Below are 23,960 nucleotides of genomic sequence, written 5' to 3'. Positions count from 1 at the left end.
ATACCATGGCCAGCAGCCTCCCGCCGCTCGTCCAGCCTCGGGCCACCCCCGCACCGCCGCCGGCCGACTACCCCTCGACGCCCGCCTTCACGCCCTCGCCCCGCTTCCTCGTCGCCCTCGCGTCCTTCCGCGCAATGCACCTCTCCGACCCCGCCGCCGCCGCATCCGACGCACCCGCAGGGACGCCCTCGCTCGAGTACCACTCGACGCTCGAGTCGTACACGCGCAAGCTCTCGGCCCTCTCGACCGTCGACAGCGTGCACCGCGGGCCGGGCGAGGCCCTCCTCCTCGCGGCCAACTCGCAGCACATCCGTCGCTGGGAGAAGCCCCGCAAGGATTGGCCAGAGGGGCTCAGCGGGTACAAGACCTGGCGCGTGCGTCCTCCGACCCACCCCCCCTCTTATCGACCTTCCCAAACCTGTCGTCCGCCGCACCGCAGCGGCCTGCCTGACTGACGCTCAATCCGCGCCGTGCGCACACACAGACAGCACTGAACAAGTTCCATGCCGACATTGCGCACGACGTCATGCGCCAGGCGGGCTACCTCGAGGATTCTGAAGAGGACGCGGCCCTGTTTGCGCGTGTGCGAGACCTCCTCCTCAAGCGCACGCTCATGCGTCCGCCGCTACCCGCGCGAGAAGACGAGCTGCGAGGTGAGGCGCCGTGCGGGTGTTTTTGCTGCTTTCAGGCACGATCTTCACTTCGAAGCAGTGCTGACGAGTCTTGCCTGGCTCTCCCTTTTCGGCATCACTCGCGACCTTTCCCTTTTGCCTCGCATCTCTGCTCCTCGCCATCTTCACCCTTTGCCGACGTGCGACGTCAAACGGCGGCCCCACACCTTCGCAGACCCGGAAGCGCACCTCTTCGAGGACGCCATCTGCCTCACCTTCCTCTCGCTCGAGTTCACCTCGTTCTCCACGTCCTACATCGCGCCCACAGCGACAGCCGACGGTCAGGCGGCCGCGCCCAGTGCAGAAGAGGCGGCGGCGCGGCGCGACAAGCTCGTAACGATTGTCCGCAAGACGTGGAGCAAGATGGGCCCGCTCGGGCGCGACGTTGCCGTGCGCGAACTCGTCGGCGCGCTTGGCGACAAGGAGCGCCAGGTCGTGCTCGATGCCGTGGCGCAGGCTTGAGGACGGGGACGACGGGGTCACGTGCGGTGAAAGCGCGAGGCGATGAGCTCGGATGGGAAGGGGGCGGTGCAGGAGTCGACCCTGAGCTGCGTGAGCTGTAGAAGTGCGATAGATTGCCTGTTGCTACCATCAGTTGACTCTAGACGTCCCTGTCCACTCCAGCGAGCGAGTAGTTGCTGCCGTCGTTGTCCTCATCAGCGAGACTCCGCCTCTCGCTCTCGACCCGACCCGCTCTCTCGCTCGCACGTTCCCGCCGAGAATGAGCGACTCGGAAGCAAGTGCTTCTGGCAGCAGCTCCGGCTCGCGCACGCCTTCGGCCGAGCCCGTCGCGTCCACCTCGCGCCCCCCGGCCGCCTCGTCCGGCCCGTCGCCCGCCATGCTCACGACCGAGTCCAAGCCGACCGCGACCTTTGCCTCTCTCGGCCTCCTCCCCGAGCTGTGCACCGCGTGCGCCTCGCTCGGCTTCACCGCGCCGTCCCAGATCCAGCAAGAGTGCATCCCGTACGCGCTCGAGGGGCGCGACATTATCGGACTGGCGCAGACCGGCTCGGGAAAGACGGCCGCGTTTGCGCTCCCGATCTTGCACGCGCTGTGGGAGGACCCGCAGGGACTGTTTGCGGTCGTGCTCGCGCCGACTCGGTGCGCTTCTCCTTCTCTCCCTCTTCTTCTCGACCTGCATCTCACGACTGACCCTTTTGTGACATGCACGGTGTATTAGCGAGCTGGCGTACCAGATCAGCGACCAGTTCACCGCCCTCGGAAGCGGGATCGGCGTCCGCGTCGCCACCATCGTCGGCGGCATGGACACGATGGCGCAGCAAGTCGCGCTCGCAAAGAAGCCGCACGTCATTGTTGCGACGCCCGGACGGTTGCAGGATCATTTGGAGAACACCAAGGGGTTCAGTCTGAGGTCGCTGAGGTACCTGGTGAGTGTCTATGCGATCGAGCAGACCTCGTCTGCTCGAGCGGGTTTTCGCCGTTCTGCGTAACTTCTTCGGCTCGAGTCTCAGACACTCTTGCTGACTCCGTCACCACAGGTCATGGACGAGGCGGACCGACTGCTCGACCTCGACTTTGGCCCTGTGATTGACAAGATCCTCAAGGTGATCCCGCGCGAGAACCGCAAGACGTACCTCTTCTCGGCGACGATGACGACCAAGGTCGCCAAGCTGCAGCGCGCGTCGCTGCGCGACCCGGTCAAGCTCGAGGTCTCGTCCAAGTACCAGACCGTGTCGACGCTGCTGCAGTACTACCTCCTCGTCCCGCTCAAGCACAAGGACCTGCACCTTGTGCACCTCCTCCACACCCTCTCCGGCCTCACGACCATCGTCTTTGTGCGCACCGTCATGGACGCCCAGCGCCTCTCGATCCTCCTCCGCCTCCTCTCGTTCCCCGCCGTCCCGCTGCACGGCCAGCTCTCGCAGTCGGCGCGCCTCGGCGCGCTCAACAAGTTCAAGAGCGGCGGCAAGAGCATCATGATCGCGACCGACGTCGCCTCGCGCGGACTCGACATCCCCTCGGTCGACCTCGTCGTCAACTACGACCTCCCGACCAACTCGAAGGACTACATCCACCGCGTCGGTCGCACGGCCCGTGCGGGGCGCAGCGGAAAGAGTGTCACGCTCGTGACCCAGTACGACGTCGAGCTGTTCCAGCGGATCGAGGGTGCGTCGCCGCCTTCCTCACCTCGCTGCCCCTTCTCCCTCTCTCATACTGACGGGTGCGTTCCCCACAGGCGTCATCGGCAAGAAGATGGCCGAGTACCCGCTCGGCGCGTCGGGCAAGGCCGAGGCGCTCCTCCTCGCCGAGCGCGTCGGCGAGGCGCAGCGCGAGGCCATCAAGGAGGTCAAGGAGGCGCAGCTCGCCGGGCCCGGCGGCGCAAAGGGCCGCAAGCGCGGGCGCGGCGGAGACGACGACGAGCGCGACCGCGACGACGACCAGAGGGAGGCGGGGATGCCGAGTATGGGCGGGAGGGGCGGAAAGAGGGGCAGGGGAGGCGGGAAGCGCAGGCGGTAGACCGAATCTTTCCTCGACTCGCACTCTCTCTCCCGGCGGTTCTCTGCATCCCATGTTGTCTTTCTACCGCTCGCGCTTCCGTCCTCGGTCTCGTGAAAAGCACTCGTTGTCACGCCCGCTACCCGAGCGACCCCCGATCAAGCCAGCGCGTCAACAAGTCCGTCGACGGGCCGTCTGCGCCCGCGCCGTTCCCTCCCATCGGCGCAGGAGTCGCCGCGCCACCGAGCACCGGCGGGAATGGCGACGGTGCGCCCGTCCCGGCACCGAACAGCCCGCCGCCGGTCCCGCCCGCCTGTGGCGATGCTGCTGCGGGCCCTGCATTCGACGGCGGCGAGATGGCCATCTGCTGGCCTGGCGAAGGGAAGTACGCGGCCCCTGCGCTCGCCCCGCTTGGCGTCTGCAGCGCCGGGCTCGTCGCTTGTCCTGCCGATGGCGGAGGCGGGACGGTCGGCGGCATCGGCGGCGGTTGCGCGTGGTGCGGCGCGAGGGGGAGCGCGCTGCCGAGGGCGCTCTCGATCGGGAGCGGGAGAGGGTACGACAGCGCGGAGTGCGACGGCGCGGGCTCGACTGGCGCGCCCCAGCCAGGCAGAGGCATCCAGCCGCCGGCTGCGCCCGCGCCTGGCGGGGCGCCAAACCCGTTGAAGGCGGAGGGCGCGGCTGCGTGGGCCGACGAGCCCGCCTGCGACTGCGCTGGATCCATGACGAGTCCGAGCGAGACGAGAAGGTCGGTCTGGTCCCATGAGCCAAAGTCGAGGACGGTCGAAGGGTTGGCGGCGGGACCGAGGTCCTGCGAGTACGAGAGGAAGGCCTGGAACGGCTCGGCGATGGGCGCAGGTGCAGGCGCACTGAGCAAGAGTGGGTGGGACGAAGTGGTCGGATGTATGCCTGCGACAGCCTGTCAGCATGACACTTACGACAGAGCATTCCGTAGGAGGCAACGCACCTCGCAGCAAGCCCAGCTCGCGCTTGTGCTCGTCGACCTTGCTCGCAAGGCTGTACCAGCTCCTCTGCGCTGTCGGAAACACGCGCCCGAGCTCTTCGTACGCATTCATGACCGTGTCGTGGTGGTGCGGAGCGTAGTCCGCCTGCTCGAAGAGTGCCTGCGAGAGGGTGTGCAGGATAACGTCGAATGTCGGGAGCGAGCGATAGAGGGTGTAGAGAGACCGGTGCCGCGAAAGGACGTGATTGAGCGTCCCGAGCGCCTGCGGGACGGGGTCGACGGTGACGCTCGCGAAGGATCTGCGGAGACAGTCTGTCAGCACTTCCTCGCGTCGGCGACGGCAAGGGAAGGAACTAGAGACGCACGGATGCGGCCTCAGCTTGAGGTAGAACGCCGCCACGAGCATCTGCATCTCGACAGTCCACCTCGCCCTCTCGCCCACCTTCTCGACCCCGCCCTTGTTCTCCCCGAGCCGCAGCGCAACCTCGAGCTCGTCCTCCCACGCCGCAAGCGACGCGGCGAGTTCTGCGCGCTCCTGCTCGCCGGCGGGGAGGCCCTGGCCGTTGCCGCGCCGCGGGCACACGTTCCACCGCAGGACGGCGAGGCCGATCGCGCACAGGTGCGCGAGGCGCGCGAACGTCAGGGGCGAGCTCGAGCGCACGGCGAGGGGCCCACTGCTCGCTTCGGCTGCGCCGCTGCCGCCTGCTCCTGCGGCGCTGGCTGGATCGGTCGATGCGCTCGGCCCGCCGGCAGATTCTGCGGCGGTCCTGGAAGAGGGGTTCCACTCTTCGCGCAGCTCGGCGGCGCTCTTGTCGCTGCGCCAGAGCTCCCAATTCTCCGCCTCGTCGATGGGCGGAATGGGGACGTCGTAATCCTCGAGGACCGTGAGCGGCGGGCGCGACAAGCGCAGCGAGAGGAGCGTGTGGACGATAAGAATCGAATGGAACGTCTTGAGCTTGAGAGAGGACGGGTCGGGAGGGAGCGCGGATGAGAGGTGCAGCGAGAGGTTGATGGCAAGAGAGAGGGCGAGGGCTGAGCGGGCAACGAGGGACAAGGTCAGCGATCTTCACTGAAGCTGGCCATGCCGGCTACTTTCGACGCACCGCTGAGCAACCATGCCCTTTCCAGCTCGCCCTGCCCCCAGTCGCTCACAGCGCACAGCACCGCCGCCTGGCACGCTTCGAGAGTCGCGCCCGCCGCCGCGCCGTCCATCACGTCGCGCATGAGGTGCGCGCGGGCCGCGCGCGCATACACCTCGGCCGGGTGCGTCGACGCCGCGGCGGGGGAGGAAGGCGGGAGGTAGGGCGTCGCGAGGGCGAAGACGGCGAGGTAGAGGGATGGAGGGATTAGGAGGGCGGGGTTCGAAGGAGGGTCGCGAGAGGCGCTTGGTGGAAGGTGGGCGGACCAGCGCAGGAAGCGCGACTTGTCCTGCAAGGTTGAAGTAAAGTCAGCGAGGAGTACGAGTAAGCGAGGAGGGCATTTCCACGCACGAGCATGGGTAAGCACGGCTGGACGACCTGGTTGAAGTAGAGGTCGAGCAGGAGGTTCCGCGTCGCCTCTCCCGGCAAGCTCGGCAGGTCGAGCTCGAGCGCACGCTCGGGCATCTTGCCCTTGCCCGCCGGGTCGTCGCCGCGGAAGAGCGAGGGCATGACACCGTCCATCGTGGCGACGGCGAGCGACGGGTCAAAGTCGGGTACGGCGGCATCGGCGAGTGTGTGCAGCGATATGGGCGTCTGCTGCGCTGAGAAAGGAGGTGCAGGGAAAGTCGGAGGCATGGGCGGATGCATCGAGAAAATTGGCATCTGGCTCGTTGGGGCCGCGCTGGACGTGGAAGCTGCAGGCAAGCCCGCTGCGCCGGCCGGAGGCGCTGACAAGCCGGGCGATGTGAACGCGTCGCCGAGACTTGCCGGCGTTGAAGGCTCCTTGACAACGGAGTTCGCGTGGCCCTTCTTTGCCAGCTTGGCGGCTTCTCGCGCAGGCATGACGGGCGGTAAGACCGTGTCGAGGAGGTCGGGGATGCCAGAAGCCGCGTACGTCTGCTGCTGCTGCTCGGCCGAGGTGAGAATGCTGGCTAATGCGCTTGACGATGGCGTGGCAGCTTCAGGCACAGGCGAGGTGCCGGATGCACCGTTCGAGGTGTTCGGATTGGCGCCGACAAAGGTTTCGACGTGCGTTTGAAGCGAAGGGACGACCGCGACGAGATAGCCCTGCACACGACATGGCACATGAGTTGGCAATTCTGCCTGAGTGACAGAGGGCGCCGCAGCAACACACCATCAGCCGCTCAAACACGGCGCACTTCTCCTCCATGCTCTTGGCCTTGCCTGCCTGCGGTCCACGCTTCTTTGCCGGGCGCGAGAACGTGCACGCGTCGGCCTGGCCCGCCTCGGTGCAGATCACGCAGGGAGCATCGAGTGCCGCTTTTGGGTACGCTTCGCACTTGATGCGGCGGCGCCGGCATCTGCGGGTGCGGCAAGTGAGTGCTCAAGTCTCAAGCGACTGTCGGCTGGACGCACTGGTCGCACGCGCGGGTCACGCGGCGCTTCTTCTGCGGCTGCTCGTCGCCCGAGTCCATCGTAGGCGACTGGACCTGCGAGATTTGGGGTAAGCGGATTCTCCGAGAGCGTCCGATGGGCTGAGCAGCGCCTCGAGCACCCGGCAGGACTGGGGCGCTCTCTGTACTGCTTGGCGAAGTCGGAGAGAGGGCGTACCGGCGGGAGGGTCCGTACAGGAAGGCTGCGGGCGTCCTATTGAGGCGAGGACACGCCCTAAGCGCTGCTGCGGTGTGGCACAAGGATGGCACAGCCTCGCACGCCCTGCAAACACGCGTGCTGGCGAAGTAGGGGCCGCAGAAGCCGCGGTCAGGCGAGAACGGGTGTGCGCGGTGGGCGCACCACGCAGGACCCTGGGCTCGCGCGAGTGCCTCGAGGCAGGTGCAGAGAGACGCGGGGCGGCTGCAGCTGCAGCCCTGGCTGCTCGGGAGAGAGCACGATGGGCGGAAGCGACGACAAGAGCGGGGCCCGCCGCGGTATACTTTCAGTCGCAATACACTCAAGTGTATTCCGTGTGTGGAATACCTCGGCAACTGTATTCCCCCGTACTGCCCCCCCGCAATTCCTACTTGATCGCCTCGTCTCCTCCGCGTCTCTCGCTCTCGCACAAAGCACCGCCACTGCCAGGCGCTGCGATGGCCGCGGCTCAGCTGGCAAGCGCATCTGCCGACCCGCTGGGCTCTGCTGCTGCTCCCGTCGCCTCGACCTCGCGCGGCCCGACTCCCGCTCCTCCGCACCAGAAGGCGACTCCGCCCGCGAGCAGGGCCGGCGCGCCCCTGTACGACCCGGATGCGACCATTGCGCTCATTGGGATGCGTGAGTGGCATGCCTGCTAGCGGCGACGAGGCGGCTGCGTCAAGGCAGGCGGGTGATCGAAGCGGATGCAGCCAGCTCAGTCGAGGATGCCGGCGGGAGGGTCGGGAAGCGTGCGGGACCCGGGCTTCACTGCCTTGAGCACTTTCCGAGAAGCCGCTCGGCTGGAGGAGGGCGTGCTGACTTGCGCCTTCTGCTCCATGCGTTGACCTTCGTCGCAACTCTCTTCGTTCCGTACCTCTCCGCTCACATTGTTCTCGCACGTGCGCAGGTGGCGTGGGAAAGACGACGCTCGGCTTGATCGCAGCGACGTCTCTCCGCCGCTCCTTCATCGATGCCGACTCGGCCTTCCAGACGCTCCACGGGCCCATCTCGACCTTTGTCAACGCCCACGGCTGGTCTGCCTTCCGCGACGCCGAGACTGTCATCCTCAAGAAGCTCCTCAAGGAGCACCCGCGCGGCTACGTGATTGCGTGCGGAGGCGGTGTCGTCGAGCGGGAAGAGAACCGCCAGCTGTTGCAGCGGTTCAAAGACAGCGGGAACCCGATCGTGCATGTCGTGCGCGACAAGGAGGAGACGGTGAGGTACCTCGTAGACGAGCAGGCACGGTCCGTACACCTTCTCGTCTCGTCGACCTCCGCGGTTCGCTTACGCTCCTCCTGCAGACCTTCATGGGGCGAGGAGATCCGGCATGTCTGGGCTCGACGAACACCCTACTTTGAGTCGCTCTGCACGCACACCATCGCATCCCTCACGGCCTACCCTCCGCCGCCCTCACCCCAATTCCTCATGAAGCACGTCGAGACGGCCTTTGTCCGCCTCCTCCGCTCCATCTTCGGCTTCGCCTCGTCGCACGTCCCGCTCGTCGCCGGCCCTCGCCCACCACCAGTCAGCGGCCCGAGCAGCGGCGAGTACGGCGGCTACGGCGCATGCGAGAGCGAGCTCGGGCGCGGCGCAAAGGGCATGCGCACGAGCTTTGTCGCGCTCAACTTCCCCGACCTGCGCGTCGTCAGCGCCGAAACGATCCGCAAGGTCGCCGGCGGCGTCGACGTGATCGAGTTGCGCGTCGACACGCTCGTCGAGGTCGAGCCCGTCCTGCCCTTCTCGCGCGTCGGCTCGCCCGCAGCCGCAAACGCTTTCGGCGGCGACGCTGGGTCGGGCTCGAGCACGCCGACAGCACGGAGGAAGCGCATCCCGTCACCGCACTTTGTCACGCTGTGCTTTGGGCACCTGCGGCGGTGCTCGCCGCTGCCGATCCTCTTCACCGTGCGCACCGAGAAGCAGGGCGGAGTCTTCCCGGACCCGTACGACGACAACCCCGAGCTCATGACCGAGTACCTCGGACTCGTCGAGCTCGGGTTCAAGCTCGGCGCCGAGTACATGGACGTCGAGCTCGCGCTCCCGGACGAGGTCATCCAGCGCTTCTGCTCGCTGCGCGGCGCCGCGACGCAGGTCCTCGGCGCCGACCATGACCGCGCCGGCAAGTGGCAGTGGATGTCGCAGGACGTGCTGGACAAGTACCTGCGCGCGGCGCGGCTCGGGTGCGACGTCATCAAGCTCGTGTCGACGCCGACGACGTTCGACTCGAACCTCGAGCTGCTCAAGTTCCGCGCGAGGGTCGACGCACTCTCGGCTGTCGAACTTGGGACCGACCGTCCGATCCCGCTGCTGGCGATCAACCTCGGCAAGGGCGGCCAGATCTCGCGATACCTCAACCCGGTCCTCACGCCCGTCACGCACCCGCTGCTGCCCGGCGTGGCCGCGCCGGGCCAGCTGACGTACGCCCAGACGCAGCAGGCTCTGTTCCTGTCGGGCCTCATCCTCGAGCGCACCTTCTTCGTTCCCTCCGCCGCCGTCGCCGATGCCTTCTCACGCGAGGCGCTCGCCCTCGGTCTCCCCTATACGTTCCTCGTCGAGGACCGCCTCGCGATGCGCAAGATCGAGCCCAACTTTGGCGGCGCATACCTCGGCTTCCCTTCCTCGCCTCTGCCCATCTCGTCCCTCCCGCCAGACGACGAAGTCCTGCCACCGGCGCTCGCGAGCGGCTGGGCAGACCTGTGCGTTCCCGCCTCGTCCGAGCCCTACTCGTACGACCTCGCGCCCTCGCCGCTCGGCTTCTACAAGCACACGAACGTGCGCGTGCTCGCCCTCGCCGAGGTCATCACGCAGAACCTGAGCCCGATCAACGCCGTCGGGACGCACACGTGCGCGCTCCTCGTCGGCCTCAGGCGCAAGGATCGCAGCGAGGTCGTCGAGGCGCTGCGCATGGTCGGCGCGCGGTGGGTCTACGTCCTCGCGTGCGAAAGCGACGAGGCGGACGAGCACGCTGCGGGAACCTCGACGCCGAGCATGGCGCTCGACCCGTCGCGGCCAGCCTCGCCGCGCTCACGCGCCCCATCACCGCACCACCGCAACGGCGACGTACCGTCTGCGGCATCGACCGCGAACCCTTCGCGCGCCGAGACGCCGCAGCAGAACCCGAACGCGTCGTCCGTCCTGTACCCGCAGCACGCGCCGCTCACGCTCCTCCCCATCGCCGACTTTTCCTCTTCGCGCCTGTACGCGAAGCGCCCGCCGACGATCATCGTCTCGAGCGACGACCTGTGCCCGTCGCGCTTCCCCGAGCAGCTCTTCGCGTCGCCGACGGGCGGGTGCGCGCTCGACCTGAGCCTCGCAGGCGGCGGGGGCGCCGCGGGCGGAGGCGCAGCGACGCCGGTCTACGTGCCCGGTGCGGCGATGGGGGCGCAGGCGCCGAGCAAGCGCGGGATGCTGAGCCACGCGATCGACGACAAGCGCGCGCGCGCACTCGCGGCTGCTGCGGGCGTCGGGACGGGCGCGGTGCACCTCGCGCCGAGGGTCGTGATCGATGGCTGGCAGGTCCTCGGTGCGAGGGACGTGCAGAGCGAGTGCGAGAGGCAGGCGTTCAGGGCGCTCACGGGGAGGAGGATGGGGTAGAGAGCCGCCGTAGGCGCGCATCGACGTGAACAGACACTTTCACTCTACCGACGTGCGATGAGACGCAGGATCCGAGGTGGAAAAAGGCAATATGGCAGTGCACGGCGCGACAGAGGGCGGAAACGAAGGGAAGCAGTACAACAGGACAGAAAGGGGGTTCCCGCCTCCGCAGCGTCGAGCTGCACACGCCTACTGCTGCAGAGCGTCGACACCGCCAGCCTTCGCAATCCTGCGGGACGAGCGGGGTCAGCGCGAGTCGTGCTCGCAACGATCAGCTACTCTCGACGTACATCCGCTTGAGCTCGCCAGGCGTCTTCTGCCACGTGTTGATCTTGCGGTCGCGCGCCATCTTGTTGACATCGTCGCCGTACTTGGCGACGAGCTGGACGAGCCACTTCTGCTCAAACTCGGACGTGTGCCGCACCACCTTGGTCTTGCGCGCAGCGCGGTCCTCCAGCACTGTGAACGAGGAATGCGTGAATGCGAGCTCGGCGGAAAGCGAAGGTCGCGGGAGGAGAGACAGCAACGCACCTCGCACGACGTCCGTCTTCGCCGGCACGTTCATGTCGGCGCCGAAGAACGAGATGCCCTGCCGTGCGTTCTTGACGACGCCCTCGAGCGACCCGTGCTCCGTCTCGCGCGCAGGCTGCGCGTCCCAGTCCTTCAACGGCTTGCCCCACGGCGTCGACTCGTCGGCCTGCTTTGCCGCCTCGCCTTCCTCCTCCTCCTCGTCCTCCTCGTCGTCGTCGTCCGAGTCCTCCCCTGTCCGCTCTGGCGCGTGCACCTTCTCCTCGAGCGCCTGTCCATCCGCCTGCCCGACGAGGATGCTGACGACGTTGCCATGCTCGTCGCGGATGATGCGCGCCATGCCCGGCTTGAGCGGCTCGTCCGCGCCCGTCTCTGCTGCCTGCTCCGCCTCCTCGTCCTCCGCGTCCTCCTCGTCCTCGTCCTCCGAGCCAGACTCTGCAGCCTCCATCGCCGCGTCGAGGTCCTCGACGGTCGCGCTCGTGGCGTGCGAGATGGCAGTCGGCACGCGCGAGGCGGCCTCGATGCCGCCGTTCTGGCGCGGGTTCATCGTCGGGAGAAGACCGAGAGCTGCATAGCTGCGGGTTTGGTCGAGATCAGCAACGGGAGCCGACCTTGAGAGAAGTGGAAGGAGACGCACTTCTGGCGCACAGTCTTCCTGCGAACGAGGAACGGCAAGGTCAGTAACGTGCCGAGCATACACACCTCGCCAGTCGGCCATTCTTTCCTAGCGCGCAGGCAACAGAGCAGAAGCGAGAGACGCACTTCTTGTCCCAGTTGAGGCCCAAGATCTCGGGTCCCTTGATCGTCACCTTCTTCATGTTTTTCCGGCTCGCCTTGGACTGGCTCGTCTTGGCCGTGCCCGAGCGGCCCTTGCGGCGCTGGCGCGGGTTGGCCATCGTGGTCGCGGTGTGAAGTGGGAGACGCGGGAGAGATGAAGCGGCGAAGGGCGTGGAGCGAGCGCGAGGGGCTGCGCGGTCTGGCTGGGCTCTGAGACGGTCTAGCTCGCTGCTCGCAGGCTGTCCTGGCTGCCTCGAGGCTGCGACGGGTGCGTGAGCGCGAGCCTTCCCCGTCCGAGCGCTTCCCCGTCGAGCCGCGAGGCGGTGCAGCCCCCTGTCTCTTTCCTCGCCCGGTCCTTCACTCTTGCACGCGCACTACAGCGTCCAAAGAATCCATGCAGTGTATCGCGCGCCAAGGCTCTACGTGGGCCGTTTGTAGTCGAGCAGCTCGGTCCTCCGCCAAATCTCGCGCACGAGCCGGTCCTGCGCCTGGCGCCCGCTCTCGTCCGCCGTGTCGGCGCACGGCCGCACGGCGAGGTACAGCCGCGAGCCGAGGTCGGCGTCTGGAACCGGGAGCGAGCGGTCGGAGAGGTGTGCCGCGGTGGGTGGCTGGGAAGGCACGACGCGGCCGCCGGCTTCGGCGATGAGGACGATGCCAGCGCAGACGTCCTGTAGGATTGAGTAGGGGAGATACGAGGGTGTCAGCCAAGGACCACCAGAATGCGACTCTCTGCGCCCGAGTTTGAGCATGAAAGAGCAACCTGGCGCGAGACTCGGACTGACCCATTCCCAGCATCTGCATTGACGGAGAGGTTGAAGTCAGTACATCAGACACCGTCCTACGCCTGCATTACCGCGAGAATCGCAGCAGGACCAAGCGAAGCAACGGAAAACTGCGAACGTACCCGCCCTCCCAAAACACGTCGACGGCGCCCGTCGCGACATACACAAGGTCGAGCGCAGCGCTCCCCAAGCTCCTCACGCCATGCACCATCCCGCCCTTCCCGCCGCGCCCGCCGACCTCGGCAGCCATGTTCCAAAACGAGTTGACCTTCTTGGTGAGGTTACTCTCGGGCGCGTCCGAGCGCGCCTTGCCCCACTCGGCCGTGAACAGGCACCCCTTGGGCGCGTCGGCCGGGAGCGGCTGCGGCGGGATGTAGGGCAGCGGGACGGCGTGCGCCCACGGTGCGGGCTTGGCGTATGCGGGCGCGTCGGCGGGAGGCGTGGAGAGCGCAGAGGGGGAGAAGGGGAAGGAGATGGGGGTGGACCATGCTCCGAGCCCCGAGGCGGCAGAATAGAGCGAGCCGGAGGCGTTGGTCAAATGCAAGCCGCCGAGGATGGGCGCAAAGATGGCGCCGACGACGGGTTTCTTGCTGTGAGAGGAAGGGCAGTCGGCGAGGATCTATGAAGTCGGACCCAAGTTGTGCATACGCACTTGACGCAGAAGCCGACAGAGACGCAGCAAGTCGGAAAGAGGTGAACGAAGTTGACAGTCTGCACGCAGCGAGCCGTTCCCGTCAACACTTGCCGTCTTTATCAAGAGCGGAATACATCACGCACGCCATCCAGCGGGTCGATGATCCATGTTGGGTCCTGGATCGAGTCGAGTCAGCAGGGGTATCGATGTACGTTGCGCGATGAGGACGTACGTCGTCGAGGAGGAAGCGCTTCTCCTGCCCGGCCGAGTAGCTCTCCTCGCCAATGATCCTGTGGACCGCTTTGTTAGCCATGTATCCCTGAATATGCCGCTCCGTCGAGGCTAGACGAGGGAGCTGGCGGCAACCCGGACGCACTTGTGTCCCGGGAAGCGCTCGCGGATTGCGCTCGAGATGAGGTGCTCCGAGTGCATGTCGGCCTTGGTGACGAGATCTGCGGCGTTCTCCTTGATCTGGATCGAGTCGCCGAGGGCGGTCGAGGCGCCTCCGGCCTGGGTGCGGGCGAGCGCCTGGTCGCGCAGGTACGAGCCTGCTTCGATGGCGATGCGCGCTGCGAAGCGATGCACTTCGGCGAGGTCGAGCTGGTCCATCGCTACTTCGAGTGCGCGAGGACGACAGCACGAGACGGAGGAGACCCGTGCCCGAGAGAGCGGGTGGGGGAGGGGAACCTCGACAACGGTGACGAGCAGCCAGCGGGCGAGCAGTCGCGGGCAAGGTTTTCGGTTCAATAGCAGAATTGCTGGCGGCTCCCGCCTGACTGAATCCGGAGAGGCGGGAGACTCCTTCTTCCTTCCGCGCCGCCGTCCCGCTCGTTCGTTGTCTCGCTGCTCTGAGCTGATCATGTCACACTCACCTACTTGCCGTGCTCGCGACGAACGGCTCGCCTAGAGACGTCCCCTCTCACGCCGACTCGGCCTGCTGCAGGGCTTGACAGAGCGCACGCCTTCTTTTTGCCGTCCCACATGTCGCTCACCCCCTCAAGAACGCCCACGGCTGCCCCATGACGTCCTCCCTCCTCCTCTCCCTCTCGCCCCTCCCCTCTGTCCCCGCCTTCCGCCCAATCCTCTCCTCCAGCCACGCATTCCACAGCACCCCGCTCGGGTCCACCTCCTTCCGCACGCGCCTGAACGCCTCGACGCGCTCGGCATCCCACATGCGCACGAGCTCGCGCTCCGGCGTCGGGAAGTGCGCTTTCGTCCAGTGCGGCCGGCTCGCCGGGTACGAGCGCAGGAGGTCTTCGAGGAAGTGCGTGAAGCGGTAGAACCGCGCCGGGGTCGGGAGGTTCAGCGGGCGGTAACTGCGAGGGCCCCATCCCATCGTCAATACCGGTACGACAGGAGGGGAGAGGGGTGAGAGTGGGACGCACATGATCGGCTCGATCCACAGCATCAGGTCATTCTCTTCGTCGCGGCCCCCTTCGCGCCCGAGCAAGCGCCCGTACGGCGCGCCCGGCGACAGATAAAAGTCCTCACCGCGGTTGAGCGAGAAGCGCAGCTCCACGGGCGCGTGCATTCCAATCGAGCGGCCCTCGCGCGAATTGAGGTACGCGACGAGACGGCGCAGGATAGCGGCGCCGGGAGAGGTGGCGGACTTGGAAGGCGACGTGGTCGGGGGAGAAGCAGAGGGCGCGGGAAGGGCGGCGCACCACTCATCGACGAGTTCTGCAAAAGCGCGCGACAGTCAGGAAACCCGCGACGCGGATGAGAGGGAGCGAATCGCAAGCTTACGCGCGTAGCCGCAGTCCATTGTCTGCGCTTCGTACGACCGAAGCGTCTGCGTCTTGGGCAGGGAGCTGGCAAGGAGCCAGAACATGATCCAGTTCAGGTACGGCTGGAGCGCCGGGAACAGGTACGTCGTCGTGAAGTAGGCGAGGCCGTGCAGGATGTGCATGAGCTTGGTCGTGTAGGGCAGAGACCAATGCTCCTTCTGCGGCGGGGGCATGGCCGTGCGCTTGGCGCGCCAGAGGACCGTGTTGGTGGACAAGGATGACCAGGTCGGGCAGGGGTAGTACCAGAGCTGGCGCGAGTGGCGTCAGTGCGGGGCGCTCGAAGCTTCAGGAGAGAGAAGTAACGCACCTTGACATACTCTTCGCTCCGCGCAAGGTCGAAGAGCTTTTTGCCGCTGTCTTCGTCGTCGAGGTAGTCCTCGAGGCGGATCCGGGTCATCGTGAACTCAAGCCCAAACGCCTCGTCGCACTCGAACTCGACCTCCGTGACAATCCCCAGCCCGCCGAGACCGACGCCCGCGGCGCGGTAGAGGTCCTCGCCCTCTGCGATGCGCCGGATTTCGCCCGAGGGGAGGACGATCGTGCAGGCCTTTGCCGAGGCGGTCACGATCGGGTGGAAGGCCGACGAGCCGTGGTCTGGGCCGCAGAAGCATGCGCCGACGGTCACGTCTGGGAGAGAACCAACGGTCGGGAGCGAGAGGCCGTGCGAGGCGAGAATGGGGTTGGCTTCGCGCAGGGAGAGGCCGGCGCCGAGGATGGCGTGGCGGGGTTTGCCTGCTTCGAAGCGGGCTTGCTTGAAGTTGCGCATCGAGACGAGCCACTGCAAAAAGGCTTGGAGGGTCAGCTCTGCGCAAGGTTGACAAGGGGTGCCCGAAGGAAGCGCACCTCGTCCGAGTGCCAGACGGGACCGGGGCTGTTGTGGAGTCCGACGGCGCGGACCTTTTTGCCGCGCTTGACGGCCTCTGTGAGGATGAGTGCGACCTCTTTGTTCGAGACGGGGGCGAAGAAGAGCGACGGAGCGCAGTTGTAGGTCGCGCTCCAGTTGCGCAGCTTCGATGTTGGCACGGGTGGGTGCGTGAGCGTAGCCAGCGGGTCTGCCATGGCGGTCGAGTCTGAACGGAGTGGCAGGAAGGAGAGCAGAAGCGGGACTCCCGGCCGGTCTGCCTCGTCCGACCCGTAACGTCACCGAAGCGTCGGCATCGCCCGCAGCTCGATCGGGCGGTAGGATGGCTGGTAAGCACGGAGGAACAGTCTGAAGCAGCGCCCAACAGTCCGATCAGCCTCAGAGGGACGTTGAAGAGCAGGAAAGGCTCCATCACTGTCGGTGACTGATGAAGTCGAAGAGCGGCTGCATCGCAGCTTGGAGGGAGCGTGCTGCTCAGCCACTCCCTCGAGAGCCAGTGTATCTGCCTCGTCAGTCCCCGCCAGCGCTGACCGGTCTTGCTGGGCGTGCTGTCGCTGCTCAAGTCGCTTCGCTCGATCACTTTCGCTCTTCGTCCTCTCACGGCTCACTCTCACCGCAGCGAAGCAGCCGTGGCCTGCGCGGTAGACTTAGAAACGCGTGCATTGTCCCGCCGAGCCGCGGCAAGATGCTCCCCACGACGTCGCCGCGCCTCACGTCCCTGTCCGACGACGACAAACCATCCTCGCACCGCCGTCTGTCATCCGCCTCGCTGCCAGCGCCCGTGCGCCGCGCACTCTCGCACCCGCTCGTGCTCCGCCTCCGCACCTACCGGCAGCAGCGCCCTGTCGCATCCCTCGTCGTCGCCGCCTTCGCGCTCCTCTCGACCGTCGTCCTCGTCGCGCGCCTCGTCTCGAGCTGGGACACGTCGCAGCGCTTCCGAGACGGGCACAGTCCGCTCGCGTGGGGCATGCACCCCGACGCGGTCGTCAACTACGGCGACTATGTCGGGCTCGGGCACCAGCGCCAAAAGGTGCTCGACGCGACGCCGCAGGGGTACGCCGACCTCGGGGACCGCTTCCCGCACCTCGACAAGATCCTCCCGGGGCCGTTCTACCGTCGGAGGAGGAGCGCAGACGAGAAGCGCCGCGGGGTCGAGAAGCAGGACTTGGCGCTCGGCGCGGAAGGCGGCGCGCGGAGAAAGGGAGCAGGAGAGCGCTACGAGCGCGATCGCCACGGCGTCCTCGGCGGTGCGAGCACAGAGTGGAGCACGGGCGTCGTCGGGAGCGGCGAGTATCTCGGCCCGGGCGTCGACATGCGCAAGGACTCGGCTGCTGTGGTGATTGACCGCGACTTGGACGAGGACGCCGCCGACAGCGACGCAGCAGTTCCCGCGTCGTCCTCGGCGGCGATGACACCTGCGCACCGCGCGCTCGTCGACCGGATCGTCGACAAAGGGTGGGTGTACCTCGACGACAAGGACCGCGAAAACACGGAGAAGCTGCAGCTCGACGCGCGCGCAAAGGGGTTCCTCGCCGACCTCCCGCTGCGCGAGCAGGTGCGCGGGGACCCCGAGGCGATGCGCGGGGCGGCAGAGGGGTGGGCGAGGGTGTACAGCGCGATGGCGGAGCGGGGACCGAAGAGCGCGCTCGAGGTGCAGCTCGAGCGGACCGTGCGGAGGGTGCCTGTCGTCGTCTTCAGCAAGACTACCTGCCCGTGCGTTCGTTCAAGTCGCTTCCTCTACTGGCACAGAAGGCTGACCGCACCCACTTGCAACAGCTACTCGCGTCGGGCAAAGCAGCGGCTCGAAGAGCTGGGACTGCTGCCCGCCGCGCACGTCGTCGAGGCAGATCTGCGGCGTGCGTGACTTTGCTCCTCGCCTACTCAAAATACGGACTGACCCGCCTCACTGTGCACGCAGCCGACATGGCACAGCTCAAGGCGCTCCTCGCGCGGCGGACTCTGCACTCGACGTGGCCCAACATCATTGTCGGGTCGCGGTCGATCGGCGGGGCGGACGACTTGGACCGTCTGATCGAGAGCGGCGAGTTTGCCGAGATGCTTGACGAGGTGGGCGTGAGGATGCGATGAGGGGCGAATCGCCGCGGAAGGGCGGGAACAGACACTTTAGACGCCTTGCTTGTATTGACGTTCTGGCTCAACCGCAGTGCTTCTGAGAGTGTTGCCTGCTCTGTCGTGGCGCTGTCTGTGCGTTCGATTGCGGATGACGGGCTCGCGACAGGAGAGAGCACCGCCCCCACCTCGTTCCGCTTCGTCCAACTTTTGCCCGCGCCGCGTCGCAGAGCGCACGGCCTCGCTGCAGAGCACGAGCACGCTCTCGAGGACAGCCAGAGCTGCCCCAGCGCCCGCGTCGTGCCCCCGCTCCTTCGCCGCATTCACCCCTCTCGCCGCGTCCGTCTCTCGTTCGTTCGGCGTCCTGCGTCCCCGAGCTCGACCCTGCGCCGCCGCCCAGCCTCGCTCTGCCGCCCGCACAGGTGCCTGCTGCCGCTCCAATGGGCCACGAGGGGCTCGCACGGGTCAGTCAACCGCGACGGGCCAGAGGGGGGGACCCGGCGCACGCGTCTGACGACGAAGACCCGACCAAAGAGTGCGTCAGCGTGATTGTGCAAGGTGCTGAAAGCGGCTGGACGTGCGCCGCTGACTCTAAGTCGCCCTTCTGCAGATACCAGCTGCAGGAGAAGCTGGGCGTCGGGAGCTTTGGCGTCGTCTACAAGGCGTGCGTGTCTTTCTAAGCCTTGCTCGTACTCTCACTGCGTGAAGAGGACGTAGACTCATGAGCTGCGGCCGACGGGTGAACGTCACAGCCTGCACCTCCCGACGTCGCGCCCCGTCGCCATCAAGATCATCGACCTCGAAGACTCGGACGACGACATTGCCGAGATTCAGCTCGAGATCTCGCATCTCGCCGACTGCGACTCAGAGTGGATCACGCGGTATTACAGTAGCTTCCTGCGCGGGTGGAAGCTGTGGATTGGTGAGTTGGGCACGCGAACTGCTAAAGCACGATTTGTAAAAGTCTAGCTTACGCTTGTACTCTCGATTCATCTCGCAGTTATGGAGTATCTAGCCGGCGGTTCTTGCCTTGACCTGGTCCGTCTCCTCCCGCGCCCTCGCCTCACCCGCTTCTCTGATTCCAACGTTCACACAGCTCAAGCCCGGTCCGTTCTCTGAAGCGCACATCGCCATCATCTGCCGCGAGCTACTTCTTGGCCTCGAGTACCTGCACAACGAGAACAAGATCCACCGCGATATCAAGGGTGCGCGGTTTAACCTTTTCCGGGAGACGAGCGGATCGAATTAACGCGAACGCCGGTGCAGCTGCGAATGTGCTCCTCTCGGCAACTGGGAACGTCAAGCTCGGTACGTCACGCGAGTTTCCCCTTCGTGACAGCCGCGCTCATGCTCGCTCGTCCCTTCAGCCGACTTTGGCGTCGCAGCACAGCTCACGGCGACGCTCGGCCGCCGCAACACCTTTGTCGGTTCGTACTCGTCTGTGTGCACGATTACCCATGCAAGCACTGACCGTATGGGCCGCACAGGCACGCCGTACTGGATGGCGCCCGAAGTGATCCGCCAAGCCGGGTACGACTCGAAAGCCGACCTGTGGTCGCTCGGCATCACGGCGATCGAGCTTGCAAAGGGCGAGCCGCCGCTCGCAGAGTACCACCCGATGCGCGTCCTGTTCCTGATCCCCAAGGCGAGGCCGCCGAGCCTAGAGGGCGCGTTCAGCAATGCGTTTAAGGACTTTGTCGCGCTGTGCTTGATCAAGGACCCCAAGGAGGTGCGTGCGACTCTACAAGGCCTCGTGGCCAGGCTTTCTGACCTCGTGCTTGCTTGTGACCGCGCGCAGCGCCCCTCGGCCAAGGAGCTCCTGCAGCATCGCTTCGTCAAGTACGCACGGCGCACCTCGCAGCTCGCCGAGCTGATCGAGCGGTACCAAGACTGGCGCGCGAACGGCCCGCGCGCCAAAGAAGCGAAGGACAAGGGCGGAAAGGGCGCGAAGGACCCGCTTGCGGACGCGACGCTTGGGGGGACGGTCGCGAGCGCTTGGGCGTTTGACACGCTCAAGGCCGAGTCCGAGGCGGAAGGGGTTATGGCCAAGGTACAGCTCGTGAGTCTGCCCGTTTCTTGTTCGTCTGCTCGCCCGGCTCACTCGGACTTGGTTGCATCCGGACAGCCGCAGCCTCTCGACTCGGACCTCGCCGCCCTCTCTTCTCCCGCTACTGCCCCCGAACCGTCCGTCGCCTCGCTTCTCGACGCCTCGGCTCAGCCGTCGGGCAGCGCGCTCGCGCCCCATCCGAGCCCGAGCAAGAAGAACTCGTACCGCGCGCGGCACGACATCAACGGGACGATCCTTGGTGCAGGTGATGTCGGATCTGGGTACGCCCTGTTGTTTCACTTCGTCTCGCATCTGACCTAGGGCGCTGATGCGCACTGGAAATGCGCAGGCTCAACACGGTCCGCCCGATCAAGCGCCTCGACAGTGCCGGCTCGCAGCGCGCCTCGACCGAGTTTGTCCGCTCGGCGTCGCAGCGGCTCCGCCAGCGCACGCACTCAGCGACGTCGAGCGTCGCGTCCTCGTCCACCTCGGTTGGAGACTCGGATGTCGGAGGAGCGGCGGCGGCGGGTGTTACGCCGGATACGTCCGCGACGAGCATCGCCGAGTCGCTCGATGTCGAAGGCGCAGGCAGCGAGGTCGACCGTCTCGGCAAACTCGTCGTCCGCGACGTGCTCTGCCCCGTGATCGACTCGCTCTCTTCGACGCCAGCGGGGTCAGGCGCAGAGAAGGGCAAGGCAGCGCAGGTCGATGCGAAGGACCTCGAGGCGTTGGTGATGGTGCGCAAGGGCTTTGAAGAGCTCGCGGCGCACAACCCTGCGATGGCGTGGAAGGTCGTCGAGGGCGTCCTGGGCGGGATCAACGAGTGCGTCCTGCAACCTCGCTTGCCGCTCACGTGAAGTAGCGTGCACTGACGTTCTTGGCCTTTCACAGCAACGCGGCGATCCGCGATTCGCTCGCGAAAGTGTCGCCCTCGCTCTCGGCCATCTACTCTGCCTCGTCGCCCTCGTCGTCCGCCGCCGCTCACAACTCGGTCATCTCGACTCCCCAAGGTCCCGCCGTCCTGCTTTCAACCCTCGAGCGGCGCTCACACGGGCGCAACCCGCCTGCTGTCGACGCGGAAGATTCGTCTGACGAGGAGGACGAGAATGCGGTGAGGAGGGTAAGCCGGCGCGCGGGCGTCGAGGAGGCGAGGAGCCCGATCGCGCAGATGCTGTGGACGCGGTGGGTGATCGGGCTGAAGGAGCAGCGTGCGTCTCTTCTCGTTCCACTGCCGAGCGACTTTCGCTCATCCGTCATCGTGCGTGCAGTCGGCCTGGCATGATACGCTTCCCGCACTCCGGCTCGAGTACACCTTGTTTGTCTCATGCACATCTTGTACCCTTTCACTTGACTTCTGCACCTTCGCCTTTCCTCGCATCACCCTCCTAATCTGGTCACCACCCTTGGTCTGCCCTTCGCACGTGTTCGCTATCACTTGTTCGTTGCCACTTTTTCCTGTCCACGCCCCCCCCCCCGCAGCCTGTCTTTCCTGCATTCGATTCTTGCTCGTTCGGATCTCGCTCGTTCTTTCTCCGCAGAAAGGTCTTGGAAGAGAGCGTAAGAGGAACCGCGCCAAGTCACAACACGAGAGCTACGGAGAGGACGCGCACAAGAGACGATACATCGGCAAGAGAGTAAGGTTGTGAACACACGAGGGGTGGAGCCAATAGTAGGTAAGAAGGTCAACAACGAGATTGGCAGACGTGAATACAGAGAGAGCGATGGGGAAGGAGAACGCGCGCGCGCATCTATACGAAACTGCCGAGGCTCTCTGCCTCAGGCGTGCCAAACTGCGCGCACGCAGGCAGGTCAGTCAGTATGACGGGCAACAATCGGGCCGAAGCACAGACGCACCGCCTCGACGGCCTTTGGGCAGTGCGACAACTGGTTCTCGGCGTCGAGGTGCGTGCACACAAAGAGGGCGTCGACGGCGTCGCTGATGACGTTGTGGCACAGCTTGACGGTGTACATCGGGATGGCGTACGAGAGGAGCGCGAGCGTCGGCGCGTAGCCGCCGCTGCGCGCGTCGAGCTGCGACGACGAGAGGAAGAAGGCGAGGAGGCCCGCCAGGAGGCCCCACCCAGTGGAGGAAACGAAGAGCGTCAGGCGCAGGAGCGCCGCTGCGCGCGGCGATGTTGACTCAGCGGGGACGGTCGTTGACGGGGAGGGGAAGGGACGCACTGTCGCGGATGTTTCGCGCGCGATTGGCCGTAAAGAGCGCCGCCGTCTCCCTCGAGCTCGACCAGTACGGCTCGCCCGTCATGCCCGCGTAGCTGAGCGCGTACGAGTTGAAGAAGGCGGCGTAGCCGGCGAGGGCGGCGAAAACCGGAGCGAGGGCGGTCAGTGGGCGGAGGTACGACGGGAGGCGCGAGGACTGCAGGGCGCGGCGGATGGCGTGCAGGACTGTTGCGAGCGACTCAAAGACGGCGAGGAAGAAGGAGGCGGCGATGACGGTGCCGAGTAAAGGCCCCGTCGCGCGCACTGCGAACGTCGAGCTGGGTGAGACCGCGTCCGCGCTCACGTATGGACGCAACACGCACCGATGGACGCCTTGGTCACCTCGAGCGGGCCCTGGTACTCGTCGCCCTCGCGCTCAAAGTACCACGTCCCGACACACCCGCCGACGATCGCATGCGAGAGCCCTCTCCCGATGGCGAGGGTCCAAAAGAAGACGAGCACGGTGAGGGCTGTGCCCCAGCTTGCAAGGCTGGGCGACTGTGGACCGTGTGCGAGGAGCGAGGCGATGATGGAGACGAAGGGGAGGGTGACGATGGCGGAGATGAGGGAGAGCGAGAGGGCCATGAGGACGAGGGCCGGATGGGAAAGGACCGTCTGGCAGGCGAGCTGTGCGCATACGGTGGTAAGTCGCAGTGAAGCGGAAGAAGGCGACTGCGCGCACCTCGCCCACGCTGATGGCTCGATTCAGCTCTTTCCTTCGCGAGAGAGCCGTTCGCCCGAGGAAGAAGGCGAGAACAAAGCAGAGCACGGCAAACCACCGCACGCCAGTGGTCCATCCTGCGTCGGACGCGACGCCCGAGCGGGAGAACGAGCCGGCAAAGGCGACGATGCCGGTCGCGCAGAAGAGGAGTGGACCGCCAAAGATGGACAGCGTCATGAGGGTTGCGAGGCTGCGCTGGATCGTGAGGATGTAGGCAAGGGTCGCGACGCCTGCGACGACGGAGATGAGGGCAAGGAGGGACAGGGTCGGCAGGGTCGAGAGTACCGACGCGGAGGGTGCGCCGACGGGGAGAGGTGGGGCGGACCACCAGGCCTGGAGGCCTAGTGCGAGGGTGGCGAGGAGGGCAACGCCGTACGCGACGATCCAGACCGAGTCTTGGTACCGCTCCTTCGAGTTGGCACCGCCCCCTGGCCCCGGAACGGGGTAGACGAAGAGGGTTCTTCGCCCGACGAGCGGCTCGTTCATCGCGTGCGGCTCGTCGTCCACCGCCGGCTGCGACACGAACGCCCCTGGCAGCGGGCCCTCGTCCTCCTCGTCGGTGCGCTCCTCGTCTTCGTCGTCTTCGCTGTCCGAGTAAGCGCCTCCCCGGCGGCCTCGAGTCGAGTAGGCCGCGACCGACTCGTACGCCTTCCACCCTCGGCTGACGCGCGCGGGTGCCCGCCCGATACGCGAGACAAAGGCCGGGATGGCGCTCAGGTGGCTCGCCACTGCGCCTGGAGCGGTGGAGCGTGCCGCCGAGCGCGAGGCAGTGTCATCAGTCGCGAGGTCGGACGCGTCCAGCGGGAAGCGGCGGTCGAGGGCCGACTGGGCGGGGGCGTGCAGGCTCTCGTCCGACACGCCGAGGATGTCGTCGTGCGAGTCTGCGGCGCGGTGGGCGGCGAGGTCGGCTCGCGTGCTGTAGAAGAGTGGGGCGGCTTGCGACGCGGCGGTCGACTGGAGCAGGCTGCCCGCAAAGCTGCGGAAGTCCATGGCAGGCGGGCAGTAGCGTGCACTCGGCCAGCAGAACTCGGCCGCGGCGAGCGAGGCGAGAGACGAGGAACGGCGACGGGGCGATCGCTCTTCGCCTCGGAACGCACGCGAGGTGGCGCTTCATCTCTCGCTCACG

At 66.5% G+C, this 23,960-nt stretch overlaps 9 protein-coding genes across 9 annotated transcripts; 4 read left to right on the top strand and 5 right to left on the bottom strand.

The window, feature by feature from the left end:
- Positions 1-5: 5 nt before the first annotated feature.
- On the top strand, positions 6-1,133 carry JCM10292_000628 (uncharacterized protein; the record flags this gene model as incomplete). Its single annotated transcript, XM_076651030.1, has 3 exons — positions 6-374; positions 485-653; positions 847-1,133. 3 exons carry the CDS (start codon positions 6-8, stop codon positions 1,131-1,133), a joined length of 825 nt encoding a protein of 274 aa, XP_076503447.1.
- Positions 1,134-1,392: 259 nt separating this feature from the next.
- JCM10292_000627 (DEAD/DEAH box helicase) lies at positions 1,393-3,149 on the top strand (the record flags this gene model as incomplete). Its single annotated transcript, XM_076651029.1, has 4 exons — positions 1,393-1,772; positions 1,852-2,059; positions 2,171-2,798; positions 2,869-3,149. The coding sequence occupies 4 exons, from the start codon at positions 1,393-1,395 to the stop codon at positions 3,147-3,149; spliced, it is 1,497 nt and encodes a 498-aa protein (XP_076503446.1).
- Positions 3,150-3,267: 118 nt separating this feature from the next.
- Positions 3,268-6,664, bottom strand: JCM10292_000626 (uncharacterized protein; the record flags this gene model as incomplete). The annotated part of the gene is made up of 7 exons (XM_076651028.1): positions 3,268-4,034; positions 4,093-4,388; positions 4,455-5,121; positions 5,193-5,517; positions 5,580-6,296; positions 6,364-6,550; positions 6,606-6,664. The coding sequence occupies 7 exons, from the start codon at positions 6,662-6,664 to the stop codon at positions 3,268-3,270; spliced, it is 3,018 nt and encodes a 1,005-aa protein (XP_076503445.1).
- A 612-nt stretch (positions 6,665-7,276) lies between these two features.
- Positions 7,277-10,409, top strand: JCM10292_000625 (uncharacterized protein; the record flags this gene model as incomplete). The annotated part of the gene is made up of 3 exons (XM_076651027.1): positions 7,277-7,457; positions 7,726-8,062; positions 8,120-10,409. 3 exons carry the CDS (start codon positions 7,277-7,279, stop codon positions 10,407-10,409), a joined length of 2,808 nt encoding a protein of 935 aa, XP_076503444.1.
- Positions 10,410-10,598: 189 nt separating this feature from the next.
- On the bottom strand, positions 10,599-11,833 carry NOP16 (Nop16p; the record flags this gene model as incomplete). The annotated part of the gene is made up of 5 exons (XM_076651026.1): positions 10,599-10,638; positions 10,700-10,868; positions 10,941-11,512; positions 11,575-11,592; positions 11,700-11,833. 5 exons carry the CDS (start codon positions 11,831-11,833, stop codon positions 10,599-10,601), a joined length of 933 nt encoding a protein of 310 aa, XP_076503443.1.
- A 300-nt stretch (positions 11,834-12,133) lies between these two features.
- Positions 12,134-13,739, bottom strand: JCM10292_000623 (inositol monophosphatase family protein; the record flags this gene model as incomplete). Its single annotated transcript, XM_076651025.1, has 7 exons — positions 12,134-12,382; positions 12,497-12,509; positions 12,619-13,086; positions 13,149-13,207; positions 13,274-13,306; positions 13,363-13,420; positions 13,507-13,739. The coding sequence occupies 7 exons, from the start codon at positions 13,737-13,739 to the stop codon at positions 12,134-12,136; spliced, it is 1,113 nt and encodes a 370-aa protein (XP_076503442.1).
- A 379-nt stretch (positions 13,740-14,118) lies between these two features.
- Positions 14,119-15,976, bottom strand: JCM10292_000622 (uncharacterized protein; the record flags this gene model as incomplete). The annotated part of the gene is made up of 5 exons (XM_076651024.1): positions 14,119-14,446; positions 14,516-14,810; positions 14,877-15,165; positions 15,225-15,695; positions 15,761-15,976. 5 exons carry the CDS (start codon positions 15,974-15,976, stop codon positions 14,119-14,121), a joined length of 1,599 nt encoding a protein of 532 aa, XP_076503441.1.
- A 488-nt stretch (positions 15,977-16,464) lies between these two features.
- On the top strand, positions 16,465-21,178 carry JCM10292_000621 (uncharacterized protein; the record flags this gene model as incomplete). The annotated part of the gene is made up of 16 exons (XM_076651023.1): positions 16,465-17,492; positions 17,556-17,635; positions 17,698-17,846; positions 18,272-18,384; positions 18,460-18,513; positions 18,602-18,771; positions 18,850-18,887; positions 18,946-19,054; positions 19,116-19,157; positions 19,217-19,276; positions 19,337-19,578; positions 19,648-19,908; positions 19,975-20,177; positions 20,246-20,719; positions 20,788-21,104; positions 21,165-21,178. 16 exons carry the CDS (start codon positions 16,465-16,467, stop codon positions 21,176-21,178), a joined length of 3,354 nt encoding a protein of 1,117 aa, XP_076503440.1.
- Positions 21,179-21,644: 466 nt separating this feature from the next.
- JCM10292_000620 (choline transporter-like family protein) lies at positions 21,645-23,824 on the bottom strand (the record flags this gene model as incomplete). Its single annotated transcript, XM_076651022.1, has 5 exons — positions 21,645-21,686; positions 21,751-22,016; positions 22,078-22,377; positions 22,437-22,740; positions 22,796-23,824. 5 exons carry the CDS (start codon positions 23,822-23,824, stop codon positions 21,645-21,647), a joined length of 1,941 nt encoding a protein of 646 aa, XP_076503439.1.
- Positions 23,825-23,960: the final 136 nt, after the last annotated feature.

Source organism: Rhodotorula paludigena (genome assembly GCF_050403205.1).
Source record: "Rhodotorula paludigena JCM10292 DNA, Rt_paludigena_JCM10292v1_ctg44, whole genome shotgun sequence".
Lineage (NCBI taxonomy): Eukaryota > Fungi > Basidiomycota > Microbotryomycetes > Sporidiobolales > Sporidiobolaceae > Rhodotorula > Rhodotorula paludigena.
The sequence above is the reverse complement of the archived record's forward strand: the minus strand, read 5'-3'. Positions and strand labels throughout refer to the sequence as shown.